The sequence below is a fragment of the Heptranchias perlo genome, unplaced genomic scaffold, assembly GCF_035084215.1.
Source record: "Heptranchias perlo isolate sHepPer1 unplaced genomic scaffold, sHepPer1.hap1 HAP1_SCAFFOLD_359, whole genome shotgun sequence".
Classification (NCBI taxonomy): Eukaryota; Metazoa; Chordata; class Chondrichthyes; order Hexanchiformes; family Hexanchidae; genus Heptranchias; species Heptranchias perlo.
This window is the reverse complement of record NW_027139371.1, coordinates 248,109-275,564: the sequence shown is the minus strand read 5'-3', so window position 1 is coordinate 275,564 and position 27,456 is coordinate 248,109. Positions and strand designations below refer to the sequence as shown.

At 48.9% G+C, this 27,456-nt stretch overlaps 1 protein-coding gene across 1 annotated transcript; it reads right to left on the bottom strand.

Moving 5' to 3' along the window:
• Nucleotides 1-3,277: 3,277 nt before the first annotated feature.
• Nucleotides 3,278-17,639, bottom strand: LOC137311566 (E3 ubiquitin/ISG15 ligase TRIM25-like). Its single transcript, XM_067978697.1, has 6 exons — nucleotides 16,996-17,639; nucleotides 16,069-16,164; nucleotides 15,150-15,380; nucleotides 10,096-10,118; nucleotides 9,485-9,693; nucleotides 3,278-6,183 (listed from the first exon to the last, which is right to left on the bottom strand). Exons 1-6 carry the CDS (start codon nucleotides 17,554-17,556, stop codon nucleotides 5,909-5,911), a joined length of 1,395 nt encoding a protein of 464 aa, XP_067834798.1. The 5' UTR covers nucleotides 17,557-17,639; the 3' UTR covers nucleotides 3,278-5,908.
• Between the last annotated feature and the right edge of the window lie 9,817 nt (nucleotides 17,640-27,456).

Genomic DNA, 27,456 nt, shown 5'->3' with positions numbered 1-27,456 from the left:
TCACACGGACTCTGTCCCCCCCCCCCCATTCCCACACGGACTCTGTCCCCCCCCCCATTCCCACACGGACTCTGTCCCCCCATTCCCACACGGACTCTGTCCCCCCCCCCCCATTCCCACACGGACTCTGTCCCCCCCCCCCCCCCCCCATTCCCACACGGACTCTGTCCCCCCCCCCATTCCCACACGGACTCTGTCCCCCCCCCCCCCCCATTCCCACACGGACTCTGTCCCCCCCCCATTCCACACGGACTCTGTCCCCCCCCCCATTCCCACACGGACTCTGTTCCCCCCCCCCCATTCCCACACGGACTCTGTCCCCCCCCCCCATTCCCACACGGACTCTGTCCCCCCCCCCCCCCATTCCCACACGGACTCTGTCCCCCCCCCCATTCCCACACGGACTCTGTCCCCCCCCCCCCACACGGACTCGGGCCCGGCGCCTGCGCACTGTGCGTGTGTTGAGCGCGAGGGGCGGATTGAGCGGGAAATGAGAGTCGGAGAATCTGAAGGAGGGAAAATGGCGGAGTCACCGAGTGAATTCCCCGGGACCCGGGGTTTCTGCATCAGCCGATTAATCGCAGTCTGAGAGCTGCTGGATGTCCAGGTCAGACATTGAAATCCTCGCCGCCCGGCTCCCAGTGACTCAACACCTGATCGCAGCCTTTGGGAAGGAAGGTTTGGGGAGCAGTGAGCACTCGGTCTGGGCCCTCTCTCTCTCTCAATCAAATAGACCCAAATACAATTTAACTCAAAGAGGAACAAGAGCAGCCTGCGATCTCACTGAGTAACGGCTCCATTGGAGAGACACTGAGGAACTGACTCTTCACCGCCTCAGGACGGCCCAAAGCGCTTTACACACAATGAGGTGGGTTTGAAGTGTAGTCACTGTTGGAATGGAGGGAATGAGGCAGCTCATTGATGCACAGCAAGATCCCACAAACAGCAATGTGATAAATGATCAGATAATCTGTTTTTTCGTGATGTTAGTTGAGGGATAAATATTGGCCCCAGGTCACCAGGGAGAACTCCCCTGCTCCTCTTCCCATATTGGCGGTTGGGTCGTGGAGGGTGAGGGTCCCGGGGAGGCAGCAGCCCAGATTATTTCTGTGGGTCCCTCCTGCTCCTCCATGATGTGGAGATGCCGGTGATGGACTGGGGTTGACAATTGTAAACAATTTTACAACACCAAGTTATAGTCCAGCAATTTTATTTTAAATTCACAAGCTTTCGGAGATTTTCTCCTTCCTCAGGCAAATGTTTCAAGATCTCCTTGAAGCCTACGCATTTATACATATTGAACAATAATAAATGGTGTTTACAGACTGCCCCTGCAACTGCCCGTTGCCAAGGCAATCACCGTGTTCAGACAGAGAGGTGTTACCTGCAGAACCTCCGAATACACATTCAATAAAAAAACAAACAGGGAAAAAAAACAGAGAAAAAAAAAACACAGAGAGAGGCAGAAACATCCGGAAGGCAGAGAGAGCCAGCAAATGACCCATTATATTAAAAACAGATAACATTTGTTCGCTGGTGGGGTAACGTGTAGCGTGACATGAACCCAAGATCCCGGTTGAGGCCGTCCTCATGGGTGCGGAACTTGGCTATCAATTTCTGCTCGACGATTTTGCGTTGTCGTGTGTCTCGAAGGCCGCCTTGGAGTACGCTTACCCGAAGGTCGGTGGATGAATGTCCATGACTGCTGAAGTGTTCCCCGACTGGGAGGGAACCCTCCTGTTTGGCGATTGTTGCGCGGTGTCCGTTCATCCGTTGTCGCAGCGTCTGCATGGTCTCGCCAATGTACCATGCTCTGGGGCATGGTACATTGGCGCACCCAAGTTCCGCACCCATGAGGACGGCCTCAACCGGGATCTTGGGTTCATGTCACGCTACACGTTACCCCACCAGCGACAACGCAAAATCGTCGAGCAGAAATTGATAGCCAAGTTCCGCACCCATGAGGACGGCCTCAACCGGGATCTTGGGTTCATGTCACGCTACACGTTACCCCACCAGCGAACAAATGTTATCTGTTTTTTAATATAATGGGTCATTTGCTGGCTCTCTCTGCCTTCCGGATGTTTCTGCCTCTCTCTGTGTTTTTTTTTCTCTGTTTTTTTTCCCTGTTTGTTTTTTTATTGAATGTGTATTCGGAGGTTCTGCAGGTAACACCTCTCTGTCTGAACACGGTGATTGCCTTGGCAACGGGCAGTTGCAGGGGCAGTCTGTAAACACCATTTATTATTGTTCAATATGTATAAATGCGTAGGCTTCAAGAGATCTTGAAACATTTGCCTGAGGAAGGAGAAAATCTCCGAAAGCTTGTGAATTTAAAATAAAATTGCTGGACTATAACTTGGTGTTGTAAAATTGTTTACAACTGCTCCTCCATGACACACAAACATAATTGGCCACTTCCCTTTTCCGGGCCTCTTCGATTCCATCGCCCGTGGAGCTGGTCGGAGTGAGCACAGCGCAGGCTCCGGCCTAAAATGGCCATCGGGGGCCCATTTACCCCGATTTCCATATTAACAGGGGCTGATCGTCTGAAACAGGCGGTGATTTGGACACCCGGCGGGAGGCGCCTATCAAAATGGCACCGGCTCCATCGCCGGGGTTACCGGGGCGGGAGAGGCGACTGACCCCCATTCTCAGACCGGGAGGGGAGTGAGAATCGACCCCCGGGTCTAACTTCACAATCCCCTCTTTTGAATTTGGACTTGGGTGTTCAGGGCACAATTTCAAAATTTGCAGATGGCACAAAACTTGGAAGGACAATAAAGAGTGCCCCACAGGCAGTGTGGGAACAGGCCGCACGTTCCCCTCCCCGCATCCCCTCCCCCTCTCCCACTCTCTTCTCCCTCCCCTGCCCCCCCGCCACTTCCCCCCTCACTTGCTGGCAAAAACACGCTTACTTTTCGCTCTCTCTCTTTCCCATGGTTTGAACAAGTCGATATTACAGCATCTGATGTTTACAACAGCTTCTCACAGACTTTCAAGGCCTTGCATCTGTCTTACCTTTAACTTTCGAGACAATCTGCTGAATGAGACTTTTCTAATCTGGCCAACCTTCCCAGCATGCTGCCTTGAACAGTCAGTTTAACCGTTCCTTTCTTGAATTAATACTTTTAACCAAACTCAGCTCCTTTAGCAGGTAATTAATAACTGGTATTGAAAGTCCAAAATCCTTCAGTCGCCCCTCAAGTGAGTGTGAGGTCGAACAACTCACTTTAACCCATTCATTGAATCTGAATTGCACTCACCACAGATCAGGTTAAACATTGTTACAAGAAGTTTAATCACCGTGACATTTACACAAAAGTTCTTTCAAATACGACAAATGAGAAAGAAAAGTGTTACAATCATAACAAGCTGTATAATAATAAAAAGCAGAGACATGATTTTCACCCAAGGATGCTGTCCCACATTATGGACGACCTCCCTCCATTCATGATCCCCAGGGGTCGAGGTCCCCTTTTCAATGTCAGCATTATGTTGTTTTGAATGCACTGTCAGTCTATCAATATTAGGGGTTTTAAACTGCAGAAGTCATCTAAGAAAGTGGTTTCCCTCATTACTTCTCAGTCTTAATCTTCAACAATGTCCCTCCCCCCCCTCCTTTGTGTGATCCTGGGGCCTTATCTCAGGTCCTCATCCTGTGAGCATCACAGACCGATCTCCAGCCATTTGCTCTTCTAATCTAAGTTTCATTTGGTTAATATCACACATCATGATACAGTCAAAGAAAATCATAATACATTGTACAGAAAACTACAGAAACTCGGCTCCCCCCAAATACTACCATATTATCAAGAAATCTTGGACTTAAAAGATCCTCCAGCTCTCCTTTTTACCATTATCCATCTTGTGTATAATTCTGGCTCAGTATTATTTCTCCCTGGCCCTCAGTTTCCCAATTTCATCGTTAACTCAAAGGAACCAACCCTGAATTTTGGAAATCCAAATTCTATGTCTGTCTTTACTTTAATTTCAATCCCTCTGATCGGGACCAGTGTGTTTAACACTGTCCTGATTGTTTCATTAACTAGTCGGTTTCTCTATGGAGCATGTGTCAGTGCCTTGATTACCAAGTGTAAATCAGTAGTGATCCAGTATCTGTCCTCACTCTCCTGAGCACATTAACCATTTCATGTAGTGTTGTTGTCAACGGGACTGAGCATGTCTGAGACCCGTCCTTCAGGGCATCTCCATCATGCGTTCCACAGACGAGTTGCCTCACGTGCAAAATATCACATTTACACACACAGCAGTTTCCCAAAATCACACCGAACGTGACATCAAATACAAGCCTGTGCTTTCAGGCCATCTGATCAACAGATCGGGGGGTGTCTGGAGGTCTTTGCTTATCTCCCCCTGCATGGTCCCGATGTCTCGGGTAGAGCCCAGGTTATAAAATATTCTTCTGACTGTTCAGTATAAGCAAGGACACAACCGTCTCCAAGAGAAAGCGATCAATTAACGATTGTTAACTCCCCTTTCCTGACTTTCACTGGATTGTGTGTTGATTCCTGATTGATGCCTTTTGGGGGTTGTTCCCAGGTGATCTTTGTTTCTCACCGGTCACTCACACATCATTTTCCTGACCCTTTGGTTTTGGTTGTCACAAAATGTCCCATTATCTCCCATGACCACCTGGGACGCTGATTGTAGACCCCAATTGGTGGGGCAATTTTCCTGTTTGTTTCTCACACACTCAGTCACTTCTTTGTGTCTAATTAAGTTAAACATCCCATAATATTCCCATTTCATGTTGGTTGTAAGCCCTGGAGGAACCTTACTCTCCAATAAACTAAAAATCACCACCCCATAAAACACAGATTAAAAGTTCCCAGTCTGGTCCAATGAATCAATACATTTACTGAGTTTCGGACAGATACATGCCATCGTGCCTGCCGCCACTGCGATTCACTACTGAGATTAATGCAGCTGTGCCTGCCACTATTATGATTCGCGACTGTGGTTAATGCACGACTGCATTAATACCATTATAATTCTGCAAATAAAGTGGTAAAATTCTACAACTGAAGGAGACAATTAATTGGAACGCTACGAATTACAAGTAAACTCACCAAAAGCAGCTATTTTTAGCTTTAGTGACCGACCCTTACAAAGAAAAGCACAAAAAGCAGCAAAGCACTGAGCTCCTGACATCATCAGAGGGGCAGACCCAGGTGTGACATCATCAGAGGGGCAGACCCGGGAATGTCATCGTCAGTGGGACAGATGCGGGAGTGACATCATCATAAGGGTAGACTGGAAATGACATCATTAGCCCTGCAGGCCTGCAAGTGACATCACTAGTGGGTCAGACGCGGAAGTGACATCATAGAGGATCAGATCCCGAAGTGACATCATCCGAAGGGCAAACCTGGAAATGACATCGTCAGCAGGACAGACTGAAATGACATCATCAGATGGGCAGACCTGGAAGTGACATCATCAGAGGGGCAAACCTGGAAGTGACATCATCAGAGTTGCACACCTGGAAGTGACATCTTCAGAGGAGGCAGTCCTGGAAGTGACATCATTGGAAGGGCAGTCCTGGAAGTGACATCATCAGAGGGGGAAACCTGGAAGTGACAACATCAGAAGGGCAGACCTGGAAGTGACATCATCAAGTCACCAATACCAGGATTAATTTAACAGTTTTAGGGATTTTCCACAATAAAATGCCGGAAACACGGGTTCAGTGAATGTGGTTTGAAATGTGTGTAAATGTGTCAGTGAGTCAGTGACCCGGTGAAATGACACAGTCCCAGCCTCGTAGTCCAACTGAACTCGGATCCGGCTCTTAGACGGGATCAGTGGGAGGGGAGTGGGCTGGGAATTGTGACCGGCACTGAGATAATCAACACCAAACAAACCATAACATAAACACCAGGATTTACTGCTGTTCCCGAGACCAGACTGTCTCCCCTCTCTCTGCGCTCCCACACACAATCCCTATTCTCCAGTCTTTCCCATCAATCTCCACATCCCAGGAATGGGATCCTGAGGAGAAACTCTGGGAGCAGAGGACTTGGGGCCAGTCTTTAAACCTCTCTGGGTGAGGTGGGTAGGGCTGTTTCTGTTCAGTCCGTGTTACTGATCTCAGATCATCCGACAGAACCAAGTTCCAGTTTGCTGTCTTTGGATCCAGGCTCATCGCTGACCTTTGCCCTAGAGAGGAGAGAAGAGATTGGTCAGACAGGGTTATTCCACTCCCATCAATGATTGACAGCTGCAGGGTGGGAGTGTCAGTATTTCCCAGACACTGTCAGCCCCATATTACCTCTTAGACTGTGTTCATCCCCTGTTCAATAAATGGCCTTTGATCAGAATCCCTGTTAAATAGCAGTGTGTGGGTCCCAGTGCTGTGCACTCAGTGCAAACACTGCAGTGGAGACACACAGTAGCAGTCAGTTTAATCACACAAGCCCCTGGCACTGTGCACACGTTCTCCCAGACACAATGGAGGGGATTCACCGGCACATCACACATCCCACAGACTCACAGTTACAGCCCCACAATCTCAGCACTAGCTGTACTGGGAACACACAGCTCACAGGAGTGAGTCCTGGGCTCTGTCCCTCCTGTTACTGTTCCATCGTGAATACAGGAGTGTGCCCTGGGCTCTCTCCCTCCTGTTACTGTTCCATCCTGAATACAGGAGTGTGCCCTGGGCTCTCCCTCCTTATTTTTTTATTCATTCATGGGATGTCGGAGATGCTGGCAAGGCCAACATTTATTGCCCATCCCTAATTGCCCTTGAGAAGGTGGTGGTGAGCTGACTTCTTGAACTGTGGCAGCCCGTGTGGTGAAGGTTCTCCCACAGTGCTGTTGGGAAGGGAGTTCCAGGATTTTGACCCAGCGACGATGAAGGAACGGCGATATATTTCCAATTCGGGATGGTGTGTGACTTGGAGGGGAATGTGCAGGTGGTGTTGTTCCCTTGTGCCTGCTGCTCTTGTCCTTCTAGGTGGTAGAGGTTGCGGGTTTGGGAGGTGCTGTCGAAGAAACCTTGGCGAGTTGCTGCAGTGCATCCTGTGGATGGTACACACTGCAGGTGAAGAGAGTGAATGTTTAGGGTGGTGGATGGGGTGCCAATCAAGCAGGCTGCTTTGTCCTGGATGGTGTTGAGCTTCTTGAGTGTTGATGGAGCTGCACTCATCCAGGCAAGTGGAGAGTATTCCATCACACTCCTAACTTGTGCCTTGAAGATGGTGGAAAGGCTTTGGGGAGTCAGGAGGTGAGTCACTTGCCGCAGAATACCCAGCCTCTGACCTGCTCTTGTCGCGAAAGTATTTATGTGGCTGGTCCAGTTAAGTTTCTGGTCAATGGTGACCCCCAGGATGTTGATGGTAGTGATTTGGCGATGGTAATGCCGTTGAATGTCAAGGGGAGGTGGTTAGACTCTCTCTTGTTCGAGATGGTCATTGCCTGGCACTTGTCTGACGCGAATGTTACTTGCCACTTATCAGACCAAGCCTGGATATTGTCCAGATCTTGCTGCATGTGGGCACGGACTGCTTCATTATCTGAGGGGTTGTGAATGGAACTGAACATTGTGCAATCATCCACAGGATGCACTGCAGCAACTCGCCAAGGCTTCTTCGGCAGCACCTCCCAAACCCGCGACCTCTACCACCTAGAAGGACAAGAGCAGCAGGCACATGGGAACACCACCACCTGCACATTCCCCTCCAAGTCACACACCATCCCAAATTGGAAATATATCGCCGTTCCTTCATCGTCGCTGGGTCAAAATCCTGGAACTCCCTTCCGAACAGCAGTGTGGGAGAACTTTCATCACACGGACTGCAGCGGTTCAAGAAGGCGGCTCACCACCATCTTCTCAAGGGCAATTAGGGATGGGCAATAAATACTGGCCCTGAACATCTCCATTTCTGACCTTATGATAGAGGGAAGTTCATTGATGAAGCAGCTGAAGATGGTTGGGCCGAGGACACTGCCCTGAGGAACTCCTGCAGCGATATCCTGGGCCTGAGATGATTAGCCTCCAACAACTACTACCATCTTCCTTTGTGCCAGGTATGACTCCAACCACTGGAGAGTTTTCCTCCTAATTCCCATTGACTTCAATTTTACTGGGGCTCCTTGATGCCACACTTGGTCAAATGCTGCCTTGATGTCAAGGGCAGTTACTCTCATCTCACCTCTGGAATTCAGCTCTTTTGTTCATGTATGGACCAGGGCTGTAATGAGGTCTGGAGCCGAGTGGTCCTGGCGGAACCCAAACTGAGCATCGGTGAGCAGGTTATTGGTGAGTAAGTGCTGTTTGATTGCACTGTCGACGACACCTTCCATCACTTTGCTGATGATTGAGAGTAGACTGATGGGGCGGTAATTGGCCGGATTGGATTTGTCCTGCTTTTTGTGGACAGGACATACCTGGGCTATGTTCCACATTGTCGGCTAGATGCCAGTGTTGTACCTGTACTGGAACAGCTTGGCTAGAGGCACGGCTAGTTCTGAAGCACAAGTGAACATACCCAGGGATGGTGATGGAGAAGTCTTGGACGTTGGCTGAAAGGTTTGATTCTGTGAGTATGGCTATGTCAGGCTGTTGCTTGACTAATCTGTGGGACAGCACTCCCAATTTTGGCACAAATTCCCAGATGTTGGTGAGGAGGACTTTGCAGGGTCGACTGGGCTTGGTTTGCCTTTGCCTTTGTCGTGTCCAGTGCCTCGTGGTCCGTCCGGTTTTATTCTTATTATGACTTTTTGTAGCGGAATTGTACAACTCAGTGGCTTGCTAGGCCATTTAAGAGGGCGATTAAGAATCAACCACCTTGCTGTGGTTCTGGAGTCACATAAAGGCCCAGACCGGGTAAGGACGGCAGGTTTCCTTCCCTAAAGGACATTAGTGAAACAGATGTTTTTTTTTACAACAATCCGGTAGTTTGATGGTCACCATATTTATGACCCCTAGTTTTGGTCTCCCCCACAAGTAGAAACATCTCCACAATGTCGACCCTGTCAAAGCCCTTCATTATCTTAAAGACCTCTATCAGGTCACCCTCAGACTTCTCTTTTCGAGATCAAAGAGCCCCAGTCTGTTCAATCTTTCCTGATAGGTATAACCTCTAAGTTCCAGCATCATCTTTGTTGCACCCTCTCCAGTGCCTCTATATCCTTTTTATAATATGGAGTCCAGAACTGTGCACAATTCTCCAAGTGTGGTCAAAGCAAGGTATATGGAGACCAGAACTGTGCACAGTGCTCCAAGTGTGGCCTAACCAAAGTTTAATACAAGTTTAACAAAACTTCCCCACTTTTCCATTCAGATGTCCTCAGGACACACCACCTTCCTCCTCTTTCAGTCCAATCAGTATATTGATCGTAATCCCCTTGGAAATCTTATTTATATGATTCAATAACAGTTTCTTCATGTCTCAGACAAGCCCAGCCAACAGCAATCATCTCTAACCTGAGAGCTTTAATCTAAGTCCCTCCTCACCTCTTGAAATTCTTAACCTCGACATCTCTCCTAAAGTGTGGTGCCCAGAATTGGAGAAAAGCTGCACGTTTTTCCTTATCATTCCCAATATGTCTGAGTGGTACTTTTCCGATCCATTCAGCCTCTTCTGGGTAAGTTGAGATATTTTGGACAGGTTCAGGGTGAGCGCTGGAACATCTGGGTCTGTGACTCTCTGAGTCTCAGTCACTCTGTAATGAAAGAGGAGAGAATGTTTTTATCAGTGGGGACATTTCAGATCGGAAAACCAAAGGGTAACGAGTGATCAGTGCAACAACCTGCACCCCTTCTAATGCTCGTACTGACACCCCGCAGCAACCCATCCTGAGAATGGCAGAATCCCGGGATTTGCAGTCTCCCTGCATTCACACTGATCTCCACACGAGCAGTGGGATCCTGGTTTGCTGCCACTTCAGCTCAGTTTGTGATTTTCAAAGCCGTCTGTGTTCAGTCCAGTTTCTCTGTACTGGAGCCCTTATCTTTATCCTGATCTGGGGAGGTTTCCAAGCGGTGATTCTACTTTCACTCTTCTCCCAGATATAGGTGAAGGTTCCCTATCAGCAGCAGGTACTGTATGACTGAGAGGAACTTACCTGGAAAGGAGCTGCTTCGAGTTCTGTGAATAAAGAGAGGAGATCAAATCAGTCAATAGAATCATAGAATCATACAGCAAAGGAGGAGGCCATTCGGCCCATTGTGCCTGTGCCGGCTCTTTGAAAGAGCTATCCAATTGGTTTCTCCTTATTTACTCGATCAAAACCCTTCATGATTTTGAAACCTCCATAAAATCTCCCCTTAATCTTCTGCTTTAAGGAGAACAACCCCAGCTTCTTTAGGGTCTCCACGTAACTGAAGCCCCTCATCCCTGGCACCATTCTAGTAAATCTGCTCTGCACCCTCTCAAAGGCGTTCACATCCTTCCTAAAGAGCGGTGCCCAGAATTGGACACAATACTCCAGCTGAGGCCTAACCATTGATTTATAAAGGTTTAGAATAACTTCCTTGCTTTTGTACTCCATGCCCCTATTTATAAAGCCAAGGATCTCGTATGCTTTTGTAACAGCTTGATCAAATTGTCCTGATCACCTTCAAAGATTTCTGTACATGATCCCTCAGGTCTCTCTGTTCCTGGACCCCCTTTAAAATTGTACCATTTAGTTTATATTGCCTCTCATTCTTCCTACCAAAATTTATCACTTCACACTTCTCTGCGTCAAATTTCATCTGCCTTGTGTCCGCCCATTTCACCAGTCTGTCCATGTCCTCCTGAAGTCTGTTACTATCCTCCTTGCTGTTTACTACATTTCCAAATTTTGCGTCATCCGCAAACATTGAAATTATGTTCCATATACCCAAGTCCAGGTCATTAATATATATCAAAAAGATCAGTGGTCCTAATACTGACCCCTGGGGAACACCACTGTATACTTCCCTCCAATCTGAAAAACAACTGTTCACCATTACTCTCTGCTTTCTGTCCTTCAGTCAATTTTGTAACCATGCTGCCACTGTCCCTTTAATCTCATGGGCTTTAATTTTGCTAATAAGTCTATTATGTGGGACTTAATCGTATGCCGTCTGGAAGTCCATATACACAATATCAACCACTTAACCCTCATTAAATCTCTCCATTATTAAAATCGTAGAATCATGGTATGATACAGCAGGGAAGGAGGCCATTCATCCCATCATGTCTGTGCTGGCTCTTTGAAAGAGCTATTCAATTAGTCCTACTCCCCTGCCCTTTCCCCATAGCCCGACAAATTTTTCCCTTTCAAGTATTTATTCAATTCCCTTTTGAAAGTTAGTTTTGAATCTGCTTCCACCGCCCTTTCAGGCAGCGCATTCCAGATCAGAACAACTTGCTGTGTAAAAAAATTCTCCTCATCTCCCCTCTGGTTCTTTTGCCAATTACCTTAAATCTGTGTCCTCTGGTTACCGACCCTCCTGCCAGTGGAAACAGTTTCTCCTTATTTACTCTATCAAAACCCTTCATGATTTTGAACACTTCTATTAAATGTCTCCTTGACCTTTTCTGCTCTAAAGAGAACAACCCCAGCTTCTCCAGTCTCTTCATGTAACTGAAGTCGCACATCCTGATACCATTCTAGTAAATCTCCTCTGCACCCTCTCTGAGGCCGTGATATCTTTCCCAAAATGTGGTGCCCAGAATTGGACACAGTACTCCAGCTGGGGCCGAACCAGTCATTTATAAAGGCTCAGAATAACTTCCTTGCTTTTGTAATCTATGCCTCTGTTTACAAAGCCAAGGATCCTGTGTGCTTTTTTTAACAGCCTTCTCAATGTGTCCTGCCACCTTCAAAGATTTGTGTACGTACACCCTCAGGTCTCTCAGTTCCTGCACCCTCTTTAAAATTGTACCATTTAGTTTATTTTGCCTCTCCTGATTCTTCCTACCAAAATGCATCACTTCACACTTCTCTGCGTTAAATTGCATCTGCCCATTTCACCAGTCTGTTTATGTCCTCCTGAAGTCTGTTACTATCCTCCACATTGTTTACTACATTTCCAAGTTTCGTGTCATCTGCAAACTTTGAAATTATGCCCTTAATAACCAAGTCCAGGTCATTAATACATATCAAAAAGCGCAGTGGTCCTAATACTGACCCCTGGGGAACACCACTGTAAACTTCCCTCCAGTCTGAAAAACAACCGTTCACCACTACTCTCTGCTTTCTGTCACTTAGCATATCTCGTGTCCACGCTGCCACTGTCCCTTTAATCCCATGGGCTTCAATTTTGCTAACAAGTTTTCATCAAAGAATTCAGTCAAGTTATTCAGACACGATTTGCCTTTAATAAATCTGTGTTGTCTGTTGTTTATTATCCCATTTTCTTCCAAGTGATAATTAATTTTACAAAGGAACATAGGCACAGGAGTAGGCCATTCAGCCCCTTGTGCCTGCTCCGGCTTTTTATAAGATCATGGCTGATCTGTGATCTAACTCCATATACCTTTCTTTGGCCCATATCCCTTAATACCTTTGGTTGCCAAAAAACTATCTATCTCAGATTTAAATTGAGCAATTGAGCTAGTATCAATTGCCGTTTGCGGAAGAGAGTTCCAAAGGCTCAGAATAACTGAATGTCTCGGATTATTGTCTCTAGAAATTTCCCCACCATCGACGTTAGGCTGACTGGCCTGTAGTTGCCGGGTTTATCCCTCTCCCCTTTTTTGAACAGAGGTGTAACATTTGCAATCCTCCAGTCCTCTGGCAACATTCCCATATCCAAGGAGGATTGAAATATTGTGGCCAGAGCCTCCACTATTTCCATCCTTACTTTCCTCAGCAACCGAGGATGCATCCCACCCGGACCAGGTGACTTTTCCACTTTGAGCGCTGCCAACCCTTTTAGTACTTCCTCTTTATCTATTTTAATCCTCTCCAGTTTCTCTACTCCCTCCTCCTTTACTGGAAGATTGGCAGCATCCTCTTCTTTACTGAAGACCAATGCAAAGTATTCATTTAGTACCTCAGTCATGCCCTTTGCCTCCACAAGAAGGTTTTCTTTTTAAGAACATAAGAAATAGGAGCAGGAGTAGGCCATTCGGCCCCTCGAACCTGCTCCACCATTCAATCAGATCATGGCTGATCTTCGACCTCAACTTCACTTCCCGCCCGATCCCCATATCCCTTCATTCCGTTAGAGTCCAAAAATCTATCAATCTCAGTCTTCAATATACTCAATGACTCAGCATCCACAGCCCTCAGGGTTAGAGAATTCCAAAGATTCACAACCCTCTGAATGAAGATTTTTTTCCTCATCTCGCTACTAAAGAGGCTAATTTCTCCTTATCCTGACACTATGCCCTCTAGTTCGAGACTCTCCAGCCAGGGGAAACAACCTTAACTTCTCGAGATAGCCGCGGTTGGATCACTTTTCCTGTGGAGTTTTATCGTCCTTCATCGGCCCCACCTTTCCTTTAACTACCCTGTTACACTTTGTAAGTTTCTAAAAGACTTGATGTTACCCGCTAATCTTTCCTCATACATTATCTTTGCCCCTTTCATTTCCTTTTTTCAGATTTTCTCTGCACTCTCTGTATTCTGTTTGATTCTCTACTGTGATTACTGTCTATTATGAACCTGACATTTATCATAAGCCTCCTTTTTCTGTTTCATTTTAATCTCTATTTCTTCAATCATCCAAGGAGCTCTAGCTTTGGATGCCCTTCCTTTCCCCCTCACAGGAATGTGTCCAGTCTGTACCCGAACTATCTCCTCTTTGAAGGCCTCTCATTCCTCATTTACTGTTTTACCTGCCAATCTTTGTTTCCAATCCACCTGGGCCAGATCCCTTTTCAACTCACAGAAATTAGCCCTCCTCCAGTTGAGTATTTTCACATTTGATTGTTTCTTGTCCTCTTCCATTACTTTCTAAACCAATTATATTCTGATCACTGTTTCCCAAATGCTCCCCCACTGAAACATGCTCCACTTGCCCCACTTCATTCCCTAGAACTAGATCCAGCACTGCTTCCTTCTTCGTTGGGCTGGAAACATATTGAAGAAAGTTCTCCTGAACACATTTGGGGAATTCCTCCCCCTCTTTGCCCTTTACTCTGTTTTCTCCCCAGTCTATATTCGGATAATTGAACTCCCCCATTATCACGATTCGATTGTTAAAACAACAAACAAATCAACACCCAATGAAACCAAACCGTGAATTTGGGATTGAGAGTAAAGAGTTCAGTGTATAACAGTAGGTGGGGCCAGTCACAGGAATGGGGAATAATCCAACATTTCACTGCACTCCATCCTGGGCCAGCACCAACACTCCTGGGGCAGGGCTGAGGGGGCAGCACCAACACTCCTGGGGCAGGGCTGAGGGGGCAGCACCAACACTCCTGGGGCAGGGCTGAGGGGGCAGCACCAACACTCCTGGGGCAGGGCTGAGGGGGCAGCACCAACACTCCTGGGGCAGGGCTGAGGGGGCAGCACCAACACTCCTGGGGCAGGGCTGAGGGGGCAGCACCAACACTCCTGGGGCAGGGCTGAGGGGGCAGCACCAACACTCCTGGGGCAGGGCTGAGGGGGCAGCACCAACACTCCTGGGGCAGGGCTGAGGGGGCAGCACCAACACTCCTGGGGCAGGGCTGAGGGGGCAGCACCAACACTCCTGGGGCAGGGCTGAGGGGGCAGCACCAACACTCCTGGGGCAGGGCTGAGGGGGCAGCTCCAACACTCCTGGGGCAGGGCTGAGGGGGCAGCTCCAACACTCCTCGGGCAGGGCTGAGGGGGCAGCTCCAACACTCCTCGGGCAGGGCTGAGGGGGCAGCACCAACACTCCTGGGGCAGGGCTGAGGGGGCAGCACCAACACTCCTCGGGCAGGGCTGAGGGGGCAGCACCAACACTCCTCGGGCAGGGCTGAGGGGGCAGCACCAACACTCCTCGGGCAGGGCTGAGGGGGCAGCACCAACACTCCTCGGGCAGGGCTGAGGGGGCAGCACCAACACTCCTCGGGCAGGGCTGAGGGGGCAGCACCAACACTCCTCGGGCAGGGCTGAGGGGGCAGCACCATTGCTGGGCCCCACCAACAATCTTTAAACAATTCAGCCCTCACACCAGCCTCACAGAAACGCCCCATTCCCCAGACATGACCCTGTTTATATTGAAGATGTACCTGAATAAAGGAGAGAGGGTCCCTCTGTAGCAGACTCTGGTATTCTCCATCTATTAATGTCATCTGTTCCATCCTCTTGTTTAATGCTTCAGAACAGCTTCTAATCTGTGAGAGAGCTCGGAGCCCCTCCTCATCGATCAGTTTCAGTGCGTATTCTTCATCTTCTTCCAGCTGTCTCCTCCAGTCAGAGTAGCTCTTCGATAGCTTTCCTTTCAGCTCATTGATTCGTGTCTGAAACCCAAACCAACTCTCATTACAAACGGCCCTTCCACACAGCTCTTACCCTGAGCACATGGCACTTTCCAGGGACGGGACAGTTTGTTTCGATCATTACTCGATCACCCGTTAAAGATAAACAAGCAATGGGGGGTGTCTACTGGGAGAGAAATCAGAGTTTAACAAGTGTTGCCTTGAGCCTTGAGTTTAAAAGAAAGAGCACTGTATTTAGACTGTGTATGGCACTGCCACCTGGTCCATCCACGCCTGGAGTGATGGGTCCAGTTTTGGTGCCCACACCTGGTGAAGGAGATCAAGACTCTGGAGAGGACGGTGGCCAGAATGACACGTAGTCTGATGGATTTAATTCTGAGGATCGGCTCCAAGAGGGAGGGTCATTTAGAGAAAGGCCGAGAGGGACATGATTGAGGTTTTTAAAATGATGGAGGGATTATTGACTCACTGGTTGGGTGAGGTATTGAGATGGATCGGGATGGTAGGACCAGAGGGTCTGTGTATAAAATCCATAGGCACAGAGTTAGGTTAGACGCCAGAGTCCTTGATCTCTGGAACAGACTCCCTGAACACGTGGGGGGTTTGGAGTCACTCCCACCCTTTAAAAGGGAGCTGGGGAGGAATTTCCCAGAGTTTTTCCTGAATTAGTTGCAGATTCCAGAGTAAATCCAGTCCCACTTTTCCCTACCTTTATTTCAGCTTCTGATCTCTCCAAGTCTCGCTGTTTGCTGGAACAATTCTGCTGGACTCCCCGAAGCCTCTCGATTTCTCTCTCCAATTCTTCCTGTAAAGGCAATTGGAAAGTTTTCAAAAGGGATTCAAACTGGGATTTGAAGGGGAAATGATTCCGTTCCAGGAGTGACCCCACTGGGTGTGGATAGAAAGTGGTTTGGGGGATTCTCAGTGTCTGGGCCCTGAGCAGAAATATTCCCTTCTGTGGCTCTCAGTAAAGAGGTGCTCCCTGCCCTGTATAAACTGAGTGACCACACACACCGGCTTCTTTTCACACTGACACACCGTGTGCTGCATTTTCACACGGACTCAGCTCCTCCATTTCCAGGAATCAGCCGAGGGGAAAGGGAGACAGACTCAGTCACACCAGCATTTCTCAAACACCAATTCCCTCTTGTCGTGAGAAACAGTTTCTCCCCCCAGCCCCTGAGTCACTCCCCGTGGGTGTCCCTCACTCCCCCCACCAGTGATGGTCCTCTCCCTGATGGTCAGATGGAGAATACCCCAGTGTTACACAGGGCGACAACATGCTCTGCTCTACAGCCCTATGCCATGGAGTGCCAGTTCTCACAGGTGCCCACACAGTGAATTACTGAGCTCCACAATGCCCTCACCAGGAGGGGCTGAGTGTGGGTGAGGGGCAGTCACCCTGGGTCACTCTCACACCCCTCCCAGTGCCCACCCTGTTCTCTCAGACAGACTGTAAGAGAAAGGGGAGGGAGCATCTGACTGACAAAAAACAAACAGCAGTAAACCCAGACCCAGGGCAGAAAGAAAACACTGGGCTAAATCAGCACTGTCTGCAATCAGTTCAAATTAATGTTCGTTATTAAAAGGAAAACTCTCCCTCACTGTATTTAATATCAGGAATTGTGTCACTCACCTTTATTGCAGCTTGTGCCTGATCGAGGCTCAGCAGTGTGTGGGATTTATGTTTCCCTGTTATTGTACAGGAAACACATACACACTCTGCATCATCTTTACAGTAGAATTCAAAGACCTTCTTATGGTCAAGGCACTGTCTCTCTGTAAGATCAGCCGTAGGCTCGATTAGGGTGTGATCTTTGTAGGTCACTTTCATTAAATGTGGTTTTAAATGAAGGGAGCAAAAGGAAGCTTCACATTTCAGACACGTCTTCACAGCCGGGGTTGGATTTTCTTCACAGCAATCACACATGACACGGCCTGAATCAGCAGGAGGCTGTGAGCGATTGTATTTCTCCACAATATTACACAGCGTGAAGTTTCTCTCCAGACTGGGCCTGGGGTTGAATTTCCGGCGACACTGAGGGCACTCAAACCCTCCTGGGCCTGCTGTCTGGGCCCAAACTCCCTCAATACATTTCAAACAGAAACTGTGCAGACAGGGTAATATCACAGGGTCCTGGTACACCTGGAGACACACAGCACAGGTTAATTCATCCTCGAAAGCTCCGGGCTCCATTCCTGCAGCACCTGAAAGAGTTTTCACACAGCACAGAGAGAGAGAGGAACCAGAGCAGGAAGTGAAATTCTCATAAACACTCAGTGCAGGGAGTGGTTTCTTGACTCACTTTGGGTGAAGATTAACCCTTTCAGGCCTGCAGTAGCAGCTCAGAAACAAAATCAGAAAAACAAGATTGCAATTTTACAATCTGGAGCCAGAATACAGCAAGCTGGGCTCAACAAACACAAACCGAAAACTAATCAGCTCAGACCAGACCCTAAACGGTTTAACAAATGATTTAAAACTGATATAAAGAGGAACAATAACCTTGACAAATCCCGCAGAAGAGGAAAGGGAAGGAGCTCTCTGGGAGGAATAGAAAAATATACAGAAAAAGTTAAAATGTTCATCAGTGGTTAAAGAGAGATGAGAAAAAGCAAAGCAGCAGAGGCTACAAGTCTCAGTAAACTCGACAGGAAACATGTCCGACCAACACAGAGCTGGAAACCAACAAAGACAAAAGAATGTTGGACAACAAATCAAAAGCAGGAGAATACAGTCAGAGGAAGTCATGGTCAAACTGTACAGGGCTCTGGTCAGACCCACTCCAGTACTGTGTCCAGTTCTGGTCAGACCCACTCGAGTACTCTGTCCAGTTCTGGTCAGACCCACCTTGAGTATTGTGTCCAGTTCTGGTCAAACTCACCTCAAGTACTGCGTCCAGTTCTGGTCAGACCCACCTTCAGTATTGTGTCCAGTTCTGGTCAAGCTCACCTCAAATACTGCGTCCGTTTCTGGTCAGACCCACCTCGAATACGATGTCCAGTTCTGGTCAGTCCCACCTCAAGTACTATGTCCAGTTCTGGTCAGACCAACCTCGAGTACTGTGTCCAGTTCTGGTCAGACCAACCTTGAGTACTGTGTCCAGTTCTGGTCAGACCCCCCTCGAGTATTGTGTCCAGTTATGGACATATGAACATAGGAACAGGGGGAGGCCATTCGGCCCCTCCAGCCTGTTCCACCATTCAGTAAGATCATGGCTAATCTGTATCATAATTCCATCTACCCACTTTGGTTCCGTAACCCTTAATACCCTTACCCAACAATAATCTTATCAATCTCAGTTTTGAAATTTTCTATTGGCCCCCTGCCTCAACAGCTTTTTAGGGGAGAGAGTTCCAGATTTCCACTACCCTTTGTGTGAAGAAATGCTTCCTAACATCACCGCGGAACGACTGAGCTCTAATTTTAAGATTATTCCCCCTTGTTCTGGAAGTTCCCGACCAGAGGAAATAGTTTCTCTCTATCTACCCTATCACATCCTTTAAACATTTTAAACGTCCCTTAATCTTCTCAACTCAAGTGAATACAAGCCTAGTCTATGCAATCTGTCCTTATAATTTAACCCTTTTAGCCCTGGTATCATTCTGGTGAATCTGCGCTGCACCCCCTCCAAGGCCAATATATCCTTCCTGAGGTGCGGTGCCCAGACCTGAACCCAGTCTCCAGATGGGGTCTGACCAGAGCTCTGCACAGCTGGAACATCACTTCCTCCCCTTTGTATTCCAGCCCACTTGAGATAAAGGCTCACATTCCATTCATCTTTTAAATTATTTTTTGTACCTGTCCACTAGCGTTCAGTACTTTCTACACTATGCCCAACCATCTTCAGCTGCTTCATCAATGACCTTCCCTCCATCATAAGGTCAGAAATGGGGATGTTCGCCAATGATTGCTCAGTGTTCAGTTCCATTCGTAACCCTTCAAATAATGAAGCAGTCCGAGCCTGCATGCAGCAAGACCTGGACAACATTGGGCTCATAAGTGGCAAGTAACATTCGTGCCAGACAAGTGCCAGACAATGACCATCTCCAACAAGAGAGAGTCTAACCACCTCCCCTTGACATTCAACAGCATTACTATCGCCGAATCCCCCACCATCAACATCCTGGGGGTCACCGTTGACCAGAAACATAACTGGACCAGCCACATAAATACAGTGGCTACAAGAGCAGGTCCGAGGCTGGGTATTCTGCGGCGAGTGACTCACCTCCTGACTCCCCAAAGCCTTTCCACCATCTACAAGGCACAACTCAGGAGTACGATGGAACACTCTCAATTTGCCTGGATGAATGCAGCTCCAACAACACTCAAGAAGCTCGACACCATCCAGGACAAAGCAGCCCGCTTGATTGGCATCCAATCCAACACCCTAAACATTCACTGCCTTCACCACCGGCTGCAGTGTGGCTGCAGTGTGTACCATCTACAGGATGCACTGCAACAACTCGCCAAGGCTTCTTTGAAAGCACCTCCCAAACCTGCGACCTCTACCACCTAGAAGGACAAGGGCAGCAGGCACATGGGAACAACACCACCTGTGCGTTTCCCTCCAAGTCACACACCATCCTGACTTGGAAATATATCGCCGTTCCTTCATCGTCGCTGGGTCAAAATCCTGGAACTCTCTTCCTAACAGCACTGTGGGAGAACCTTCAACACACGGACTGCAGCGGTTCAAGAAGGCGGCTCACCACCACCTTCTCAAGGGCAATTAGGGATGGGCAATAAATGCTGGCCTTGCCAGTGAGGCCTACATCCCATGAACGAATAAAAAATGTACACTATACACACACATACATACACACATATACATATGGACACACACAGACATAAACACATACACATACATTCACACATATATATAGACACATGCAGGTACATATACATACATACATATGTAAACACACATACAAATACAGACAAACATACACACATATATACAAACATGCATACATTATATCACTGAAATGTATAAAATTCTTAGAGGGCTTGACAGGGTGGATGCTGAGAGGATGCTTCCCCTGGCTGGAGAGTCTAGAACGAGGGGTCACAGTCTCAGGATAAGGGGTCGGCTATTTCGGACTGAGATGAGGAGGAATTTCTTCACTCAGAGAGTTCTCTACCCCAGAGGGTTGTCGATGCTCAGTCGTTGAGTATATTCAAGACTGAGATCGATGGATATTTGGACTAAGGGAATCAAGGGATTTGGGGATCGGGCAGGAAAGTGGAATTGAGGTTGAAGATCAGCCACGATCCGATTGAAAAAGGGAGCAGGCTCGAGGGGCCGTGTGGCCTACTCCTGCTCCTATTTCTTATGGTCTCATGTTCTAATGCACATACATACATCTACATAGACACACACACATATACATACAAACACACATACTCATATACATGGACATGCGCACATACATAAACATGACACATATACATTTACACACGCACATACATAAATACACACACACCTACATAAAGACTTACACGTACATACACACAAACACACACACATAAACACAGACACATAGACACACACACAGGGCAGGTCAGTCAGTGTGAACACGGACGGGGGGAACATGTCCATTCTTGGCCCTTCCTCAGGCGTTCTGTTTCTTTACAATTTTCAGAGACATCTTTGGAATTTGAGGTGAGCACCACTGCCCTGTGAAACAATGTTTGTTTTGTTGCATCACAATTATCTCTCGATGTAAAATGCCTGGTTGTGATGGAAACGGAGGGGTGAGAAGCATTCCGATTGAACGTAAGGAAACAAAAGCAGGCGGTGTCGAGCCAATGGCCCGAATATTTGTCAGTTGGCCCTCGCTGCGATAAGCAAAATAATTCAATTTTGAAGCCTGATACTCCCTACATTACAACAGTGAGTACACTTCAAAAAGCACTTCATTGGCTGTAAAGCTCTTTGGGACATCATGAGGTCGTGAAAGGTGCTTTATAAATGCGAGTTCTTTCTTTTCCTTGATATTGGTACGGATAAAACTACATTGACAACTGGTTTAAGATTATTCTGATTGTCTCTGGGGAACGAGGCCATTGGCGCAGAACACAAGGACCTGTTGACAAGACTCCTGTTAGAACTCGTCGTCACATTTTTCTTCTTGCAGAAAGAAACCTGCGGGGAATCAGACCGGTTCGACTTGTTTTAACGAGAAGAAGCCGATTCCCTCCAGTGATAAAGGAGCATCAGGAATGAGAAGGTTTCCCCCTCCCTCCCTTCTTAAATAGTGGGGTGACATTTTCAATTTTCCAATCCAAAGGCACAATTCCTGAACCGAGAGAGTTTTGGTAAATAATGACGAGTGCACCTGCTCTGGTCATTGCATTTCGACAGAATGAACAAGTATATCTCTGATAATTTGTAACCCCAGGTAATAACAAATGATTCCAATCATTCTTTGGCAAACCTCTCTTTTGGTGATCTATTATGTGGAGGAGCTTTAAAGTGCTGCCACTTTCATGGATTGTTGAACGGTGGTTTCTGCATTTTATGAAATATCTTTCGATGATCTTCAGCTGTTCTCTGCTTCCACCACAAGCTCCACTCAATTCCCTTCAAATGTCACTAAGTGAAGTGGCTCTGTGAACAATCTGCTCATTGCAACCTCTCAAGAACAGAGTTGAGAAACACTGGGGGTGAAAACAGGCGGCTGATTCACTATCAATCGTTTTGCACAACTCCCAAAGATGATTTTTATTATTGATTCTGGGGATGTGGGCGTCCCTGGCAAGGCCGGCATTTGTTGCCCATCCCTAGTTGCCCTGAGAAGGTGGTGCTGGGCCTTCTTCTTGAACCACTGGGAGCGGGTTTGATACAAACTGAGTGTCTCGCTCGGCCACTTCAGTGGGAGGTTAAGGGTCAACCACGTTGGTGTGGGACTGGAGTCACATATAGGCCCAGACCGGGTAAGGACGGCAGGTTTCCTTCCCTACAGGACATTAATGAACCAGTTGGGTTTTTACGCCAATTCGACAGCTTCATGGTCACTTTTACAGAAACCAGATTGTTTAAATTGAATTCAAATCCTCAAACTCCCATGGTGGGATTTGAACTCATGAACTCTGGATTGTTAGTCCAACCCCCATTGTTCTGGAATTCCCTCCCCAAACCCCTCTGCCTCTCCAACCCGTCTCCTCCTTTAAGATTTTCCTTAAAAACCCCTTTTGGACAACTCTGTAATATCACGGGGGTGAAATCGCTCGACACCAGGAGCGAATCAACGGCCGGTTTCACACTGTGTCCGATTCCCACCTCCATTCACAATCGATCCTCGGGCGAGGTGTAAAACAGGCTGTCGATTCCCCATCACCCGTTTCACACTGTGTCCGATTCCCACCTCCATTCACAATCGATCCTCGGGCGAGGTGTGAAACAGGCTGTCGATTCCCCATCACCCGTTTCACACTGTGTCCGATTCCCACCTCCATTTACAATCGATCCTCGGGCGAGGTGTAAAACAGGCTGTCGATTCCCCATCACCCGTTTCACACTGTGTCCGATTCCCACCTCCATTCACAATCGATCCTCGGGCGAGGGGTAAAACAGGCTGTCGATTCCCCATCACCCGTTTCACACTGTGTCCGATTCCCACCTCCATTCACAATCGATCCTCGGGCGAGGTGTGAAACAGGCTGTCGATTCCCCATCACCCGTTTCACACTGTGTCCGATTCCCACCTCCATTCACAATCGATCCTCGGGCGAGGTGTGAAACAGGCTGTCCATTCCCCATCACCCGTTTCACACTGTGTCCGATTCCCACCTCCATTCACAATCGATCCTCGGGCGAGGGGTAAAACAGGCTGTCGATTCACCATCACCCGTTTCACACTGTGTCCGATTCCCACCTCCATTCACAATCGATCCTCGGGCGAGGTGTGAAACAGGCTGTCGATTCCCCATCACCCGTTTCACACTGTGTCCGATTCCCACCTCCATTCACAATCGATCCTCGGGCGAGGTGTGAAACAGGCTGTCGATTCCCCATCACCCGTTTCACACTGTGTCCGATTCCCACCTCCATTCACAATCGATCCTCGGGCGAGGTGTGAAACAGGCTGTCGATTCACCATCACCCGTTTCACACTGTGTCCGATTCCCACCTCCATTCACAATCGATCCTCGGGCGAGGTGTGAAACAGGCTGTCAATTCCCCATCACCCGTTTCACACTGTGTCCGATTCCCACCTCCATTCACAATCGATCCTCGGGCGAGGTGTGAAACAGGCTGTCGATTCCCCATCACCCGTTTCACACTGTGTCTGATTCCCACCTCCATTCACAATCGATCCTCGGGCGAGGTGTGAAACAGGCTGTCGATTCCCCATCACCCGTTTCACACTGTGTCCGATTCCCACCTCCATTCACAATCGATCCTCGGGCGAGGTGTGAAACAGGCTGTCGATTCCCCATCACCCGTTTCACACTGTGTCCGATTCCCACCTCCATTCACAATCGATCCTCGGGCGAGGTGTGAAACAGGCTGTCGATTCCCCATCACCCGTTTCACACTGTGTCCGATTCCCACCTCCATTCACAATCGATCCTCGGGCGAGGTGTGAAACAGGCTGTCGATTCCCCATCACCCGTTTCACACTGTGTCCGATTCCCACCTCCATTCACAATCGATCCTCGGGCGAGGTGTGAAACAGGCTGTCGATTCCCCATCACCCGTTTCACACTGTGTCCGATTCCCACCTCCATTCACAATCGATCCTCGGGCGAGGGGTAAAACAGGCTGTCGATTCCCCATCACCCGTTTCACACTGTGTCCGATTCCCACCTCCATTCACAATCGATCCTCGGGCGAGGTGTAAAACAGGCTGTCGATTCACCATCACCCGTTTCACACTGTGTCCGATTCCCACCTCCATTCACAATCGATCCTCGGGCGAGGTGTGAAACAGGCTGTCGATTCCCCATCACCCGTTTCACACTGTGTCCGATTCCCACCTCCATTCACAATCGATCCTCGGGCGAGGTGTGAAACAGGCTGTCGATTCCCCATCACCCGTTTCACACTGTGTCCGATTCCCACCTCCATTCACAATCGATCCTCGGCCGAGGTGTGAAACAGGCTGTCAATTCACCATCACCCGTTTCACACTGTGTCCGATTCCCACCTCCATTCACAATCGATCCTCGGGCGAGGTGTGAAACAGGCTGTCGATTCACCATCACCCGTTTCACACTGTGTCCGATTCCCACCTCCATTCACAATCGATCCTCGGGCGAGGTGTGAAACAGGCTGTCGATTCACCATCACCCGTTTCACACTGTGTCTGATTCCCACCTCCATTCACAATCGATCCTCGGGCGAGGTGTGAAACAGGCTGTCGATTCACCATCACCCGTTTCACACTGTGTCCGATTCCCACCTCCATTCACAATCGATCCTCGGGCGAGGTGTGAAACAGGCTGTCGATTCCCCATCACCCGTTTCACACTGTGTCCGATTCCCACCTCCATTCACAATCGATCCTCGGGCGAGGTGTGAAACAGGCTGTCGATTCCCCATCACCCGTTTCACACTGTGTCCGATTCCCACCTCCATTCACAATCGATCCTCGGCCGAGGTGTGAAACAGGCTGTCAATTCACCATCACCCGTTTCACACTGTGTCCGATTCCCACCTCCATTCACAATCGATCCTCGGGCGAGGTGTGAAACAGGCTGTCGATTCACCATCACCCGTTTCACACTGTGTCCGATTCCCACCTCCATTCACAATCGATCCTCGGGCGAGGTGTGAAACAGGCTGTCGATTCCCCATCACCCGTTTCACACTGTGTCTGATTCCCACCTCCATTCACAATCGATCCTCGGGCGAGGTGTGAAACAGGCTGTCGATTCCCCATCACCCGTTTCACACTGTGTCCGATTCCCACCTCCATTCACAATCGATCCTCGGGCGAGGTGTGAAACAGGCTGTCGATTCCCCATCACCCGTTTCACACTGTGTCTGATTCCCACCTCCATTCACAATCGATCCTCGGGCGAGGTGTGAAACAGGCTGTCGATTCACCATCACCCGTTTCACACTGTGTCCGATTCCCACCTCCATTCACAATCGATCCTCGGGCGAGGTGTGAAACAGGCTGTCGATTCACCATCACCCGTTTCACACTGTGTCTGATTCCCACCTCCATTCACAATCGATCCTCGGGCGAGGTGTGAAACAGGCTGTCGATTCACCATCACCCGTTTCACACTGTGTCCGATTCCCACCTCCATTCACAATCGATCCTCGGGCGAGGTGTAAAACAGGCTGTCGATTCCCCATCACCCGTTTCACACTGTGTCCGATTCCCACCTCCATTCACAATCGATCCTCGGGCGAGGTGTGAAACAGGCTGTCGATTCCCCATCACCCGTTTCACACTGTGTCCGATTCCCACCTCCATTCACAATCGATCCTCGGGCGAGGTGTAAAACAGGCTGTCGATTCACCATCACCCGTTTCACACTGTGTCCGATTCCCACCTCCATTCACAATCGATCCTCGGGCGAGGTGTGAAACAGGCTGTCGATTCACCATCACCCGTTTCACACTGTGTCCGATTCCCACCTCCATTCACAATCGATCCTCGGGCGAGGTGTGAAACAGGCTGTCGATTCCCCATCACCCGTTTCACACTGTGTCCGATTCCCACCTCCATTCACAATCGATCCTCGGGCGAGGGGTAAAACAGGCTGTCGATTCCCCATCACCCGTTTCACACTGTGTCCGATTCCCACCTCCATTCACAATCGATCCTCGGGCGAGGTGTGAAACAGGCTGTCGATTCCCCATCACCCGTTTCACACTGTGTCCGATTCCCACCTCCATTCACAATCGATCCTCGGGCGAGGTGTGAAACAGGCTGTCGATTCCCCATCACCCGTTTCACACTGTGTCCGATTCCCACCTCCATTCACAATCGATCCTCGGGCGAGGTGTGAAACAGGCTGTCGATTCACCATCACCCGTTTCACACTGTGTCCGATTCCCACCTCCATTCACAATCGATCCTCGGGCGAGGTGTGAAACAGGCTGTCAATTCCCCATCACCCGTTTCACACTGTGTCCGATTCCCACCTCCATTCACAATCGATCCTCGGGCGAGGTGTGAAACAGGCTGTCGATTCCCCATCACCCGTTTCACACTGTGTCTGATTCCCACCTCCATTCACAATCGATCCTCGGGCGAGGTGTGAAACAGGCTGTCGATTCCCCATCACCCGTTTCACACTGTGTCCGATTCCCACCTCCATTCACAATCGATCCTCGGGCGAGGTGTGAAACAGGCTGTCGATTCCCCATCACCCGTTTCACACTGTGTCCGATTCCCACCTCCATTCACAATCGATCCTCGGGCGAGGTGTGAAACAGGCTGTCGATTCCCCATCACCCGTTTCACACTGTGTCCGATTCCCACCTCCATTCACAATCGATCCTCGGGCGAGGTGTGAAACAGGCTGTCGATTCCCCATCACCCGTTTCACACTGTGTCCGATTCCCACCTCCATTCACAATCGATCCTCGGGCGAGGTGTGAAACAGGCTGTCGATTCCCCATCACCCGTTTCACACTGTGTCCGATTCCCACCTCCATTCACAATCGATCCTCGGGCGAGGGGTAAAACAGGCTGTCGATTCCCCATCACCCGTTTCACACTGTGTCCGATTCCCACCTCCATTCACAATCGATCCTCGGGCGAGGTGTAAAACAGGCTGTCGATTCACCATCACCCGTTTCACACTGTGTCCGATTCCCACCTCCATTCACAATCGATCCTCGGGCGAGGTGTGAAACAGGCTGTCGATTCCCCATCACCCGTTTCACACTGTGTCCGATTCCCACCTCCATTCACAATCGATCCTCGGGCGAGGTGTGAAACAGGCTGTCGATTCCCCATCACCCGTTTCACACTGTGTCCGATTCCCACCTCCATTCACAATCGATCCTCGGCCGAGGTGTGAAACAGGCTGTCAATTCACCATCACCCGTTTCACACTGTGTCCGATTCCCACCTCCATTCACAATCGATCCTCGGGCGAGGTGTGAAACAGGCTGTCGATTCA

Bases quoted from the DNA above. Each gene is read 5' to 3' on its own strand.
- LOC137311566 (XM_067978697.1), bottom strand. From the start codon at position 17,556: ATGGAGCCCGGAGCTTTCGAGGATGAATTAACCTGTGCTGTGTGTCTC. The intron at 9,694-10,095 runs GTAAGTTCCTCT...CTTTCATTACAG, and splicing joins TCGAAGCAGCTCCTTTCCAG to AGTGACTGAGACTCAGAGAG. The intron at 6,184-9,484 runs GTGAGGAGGGAC...TCTCCTCTCTAG, and splicing joins GAGGTTAAGAATTTCAAGAG to GGCAAAGGTCAGCGATGAGC.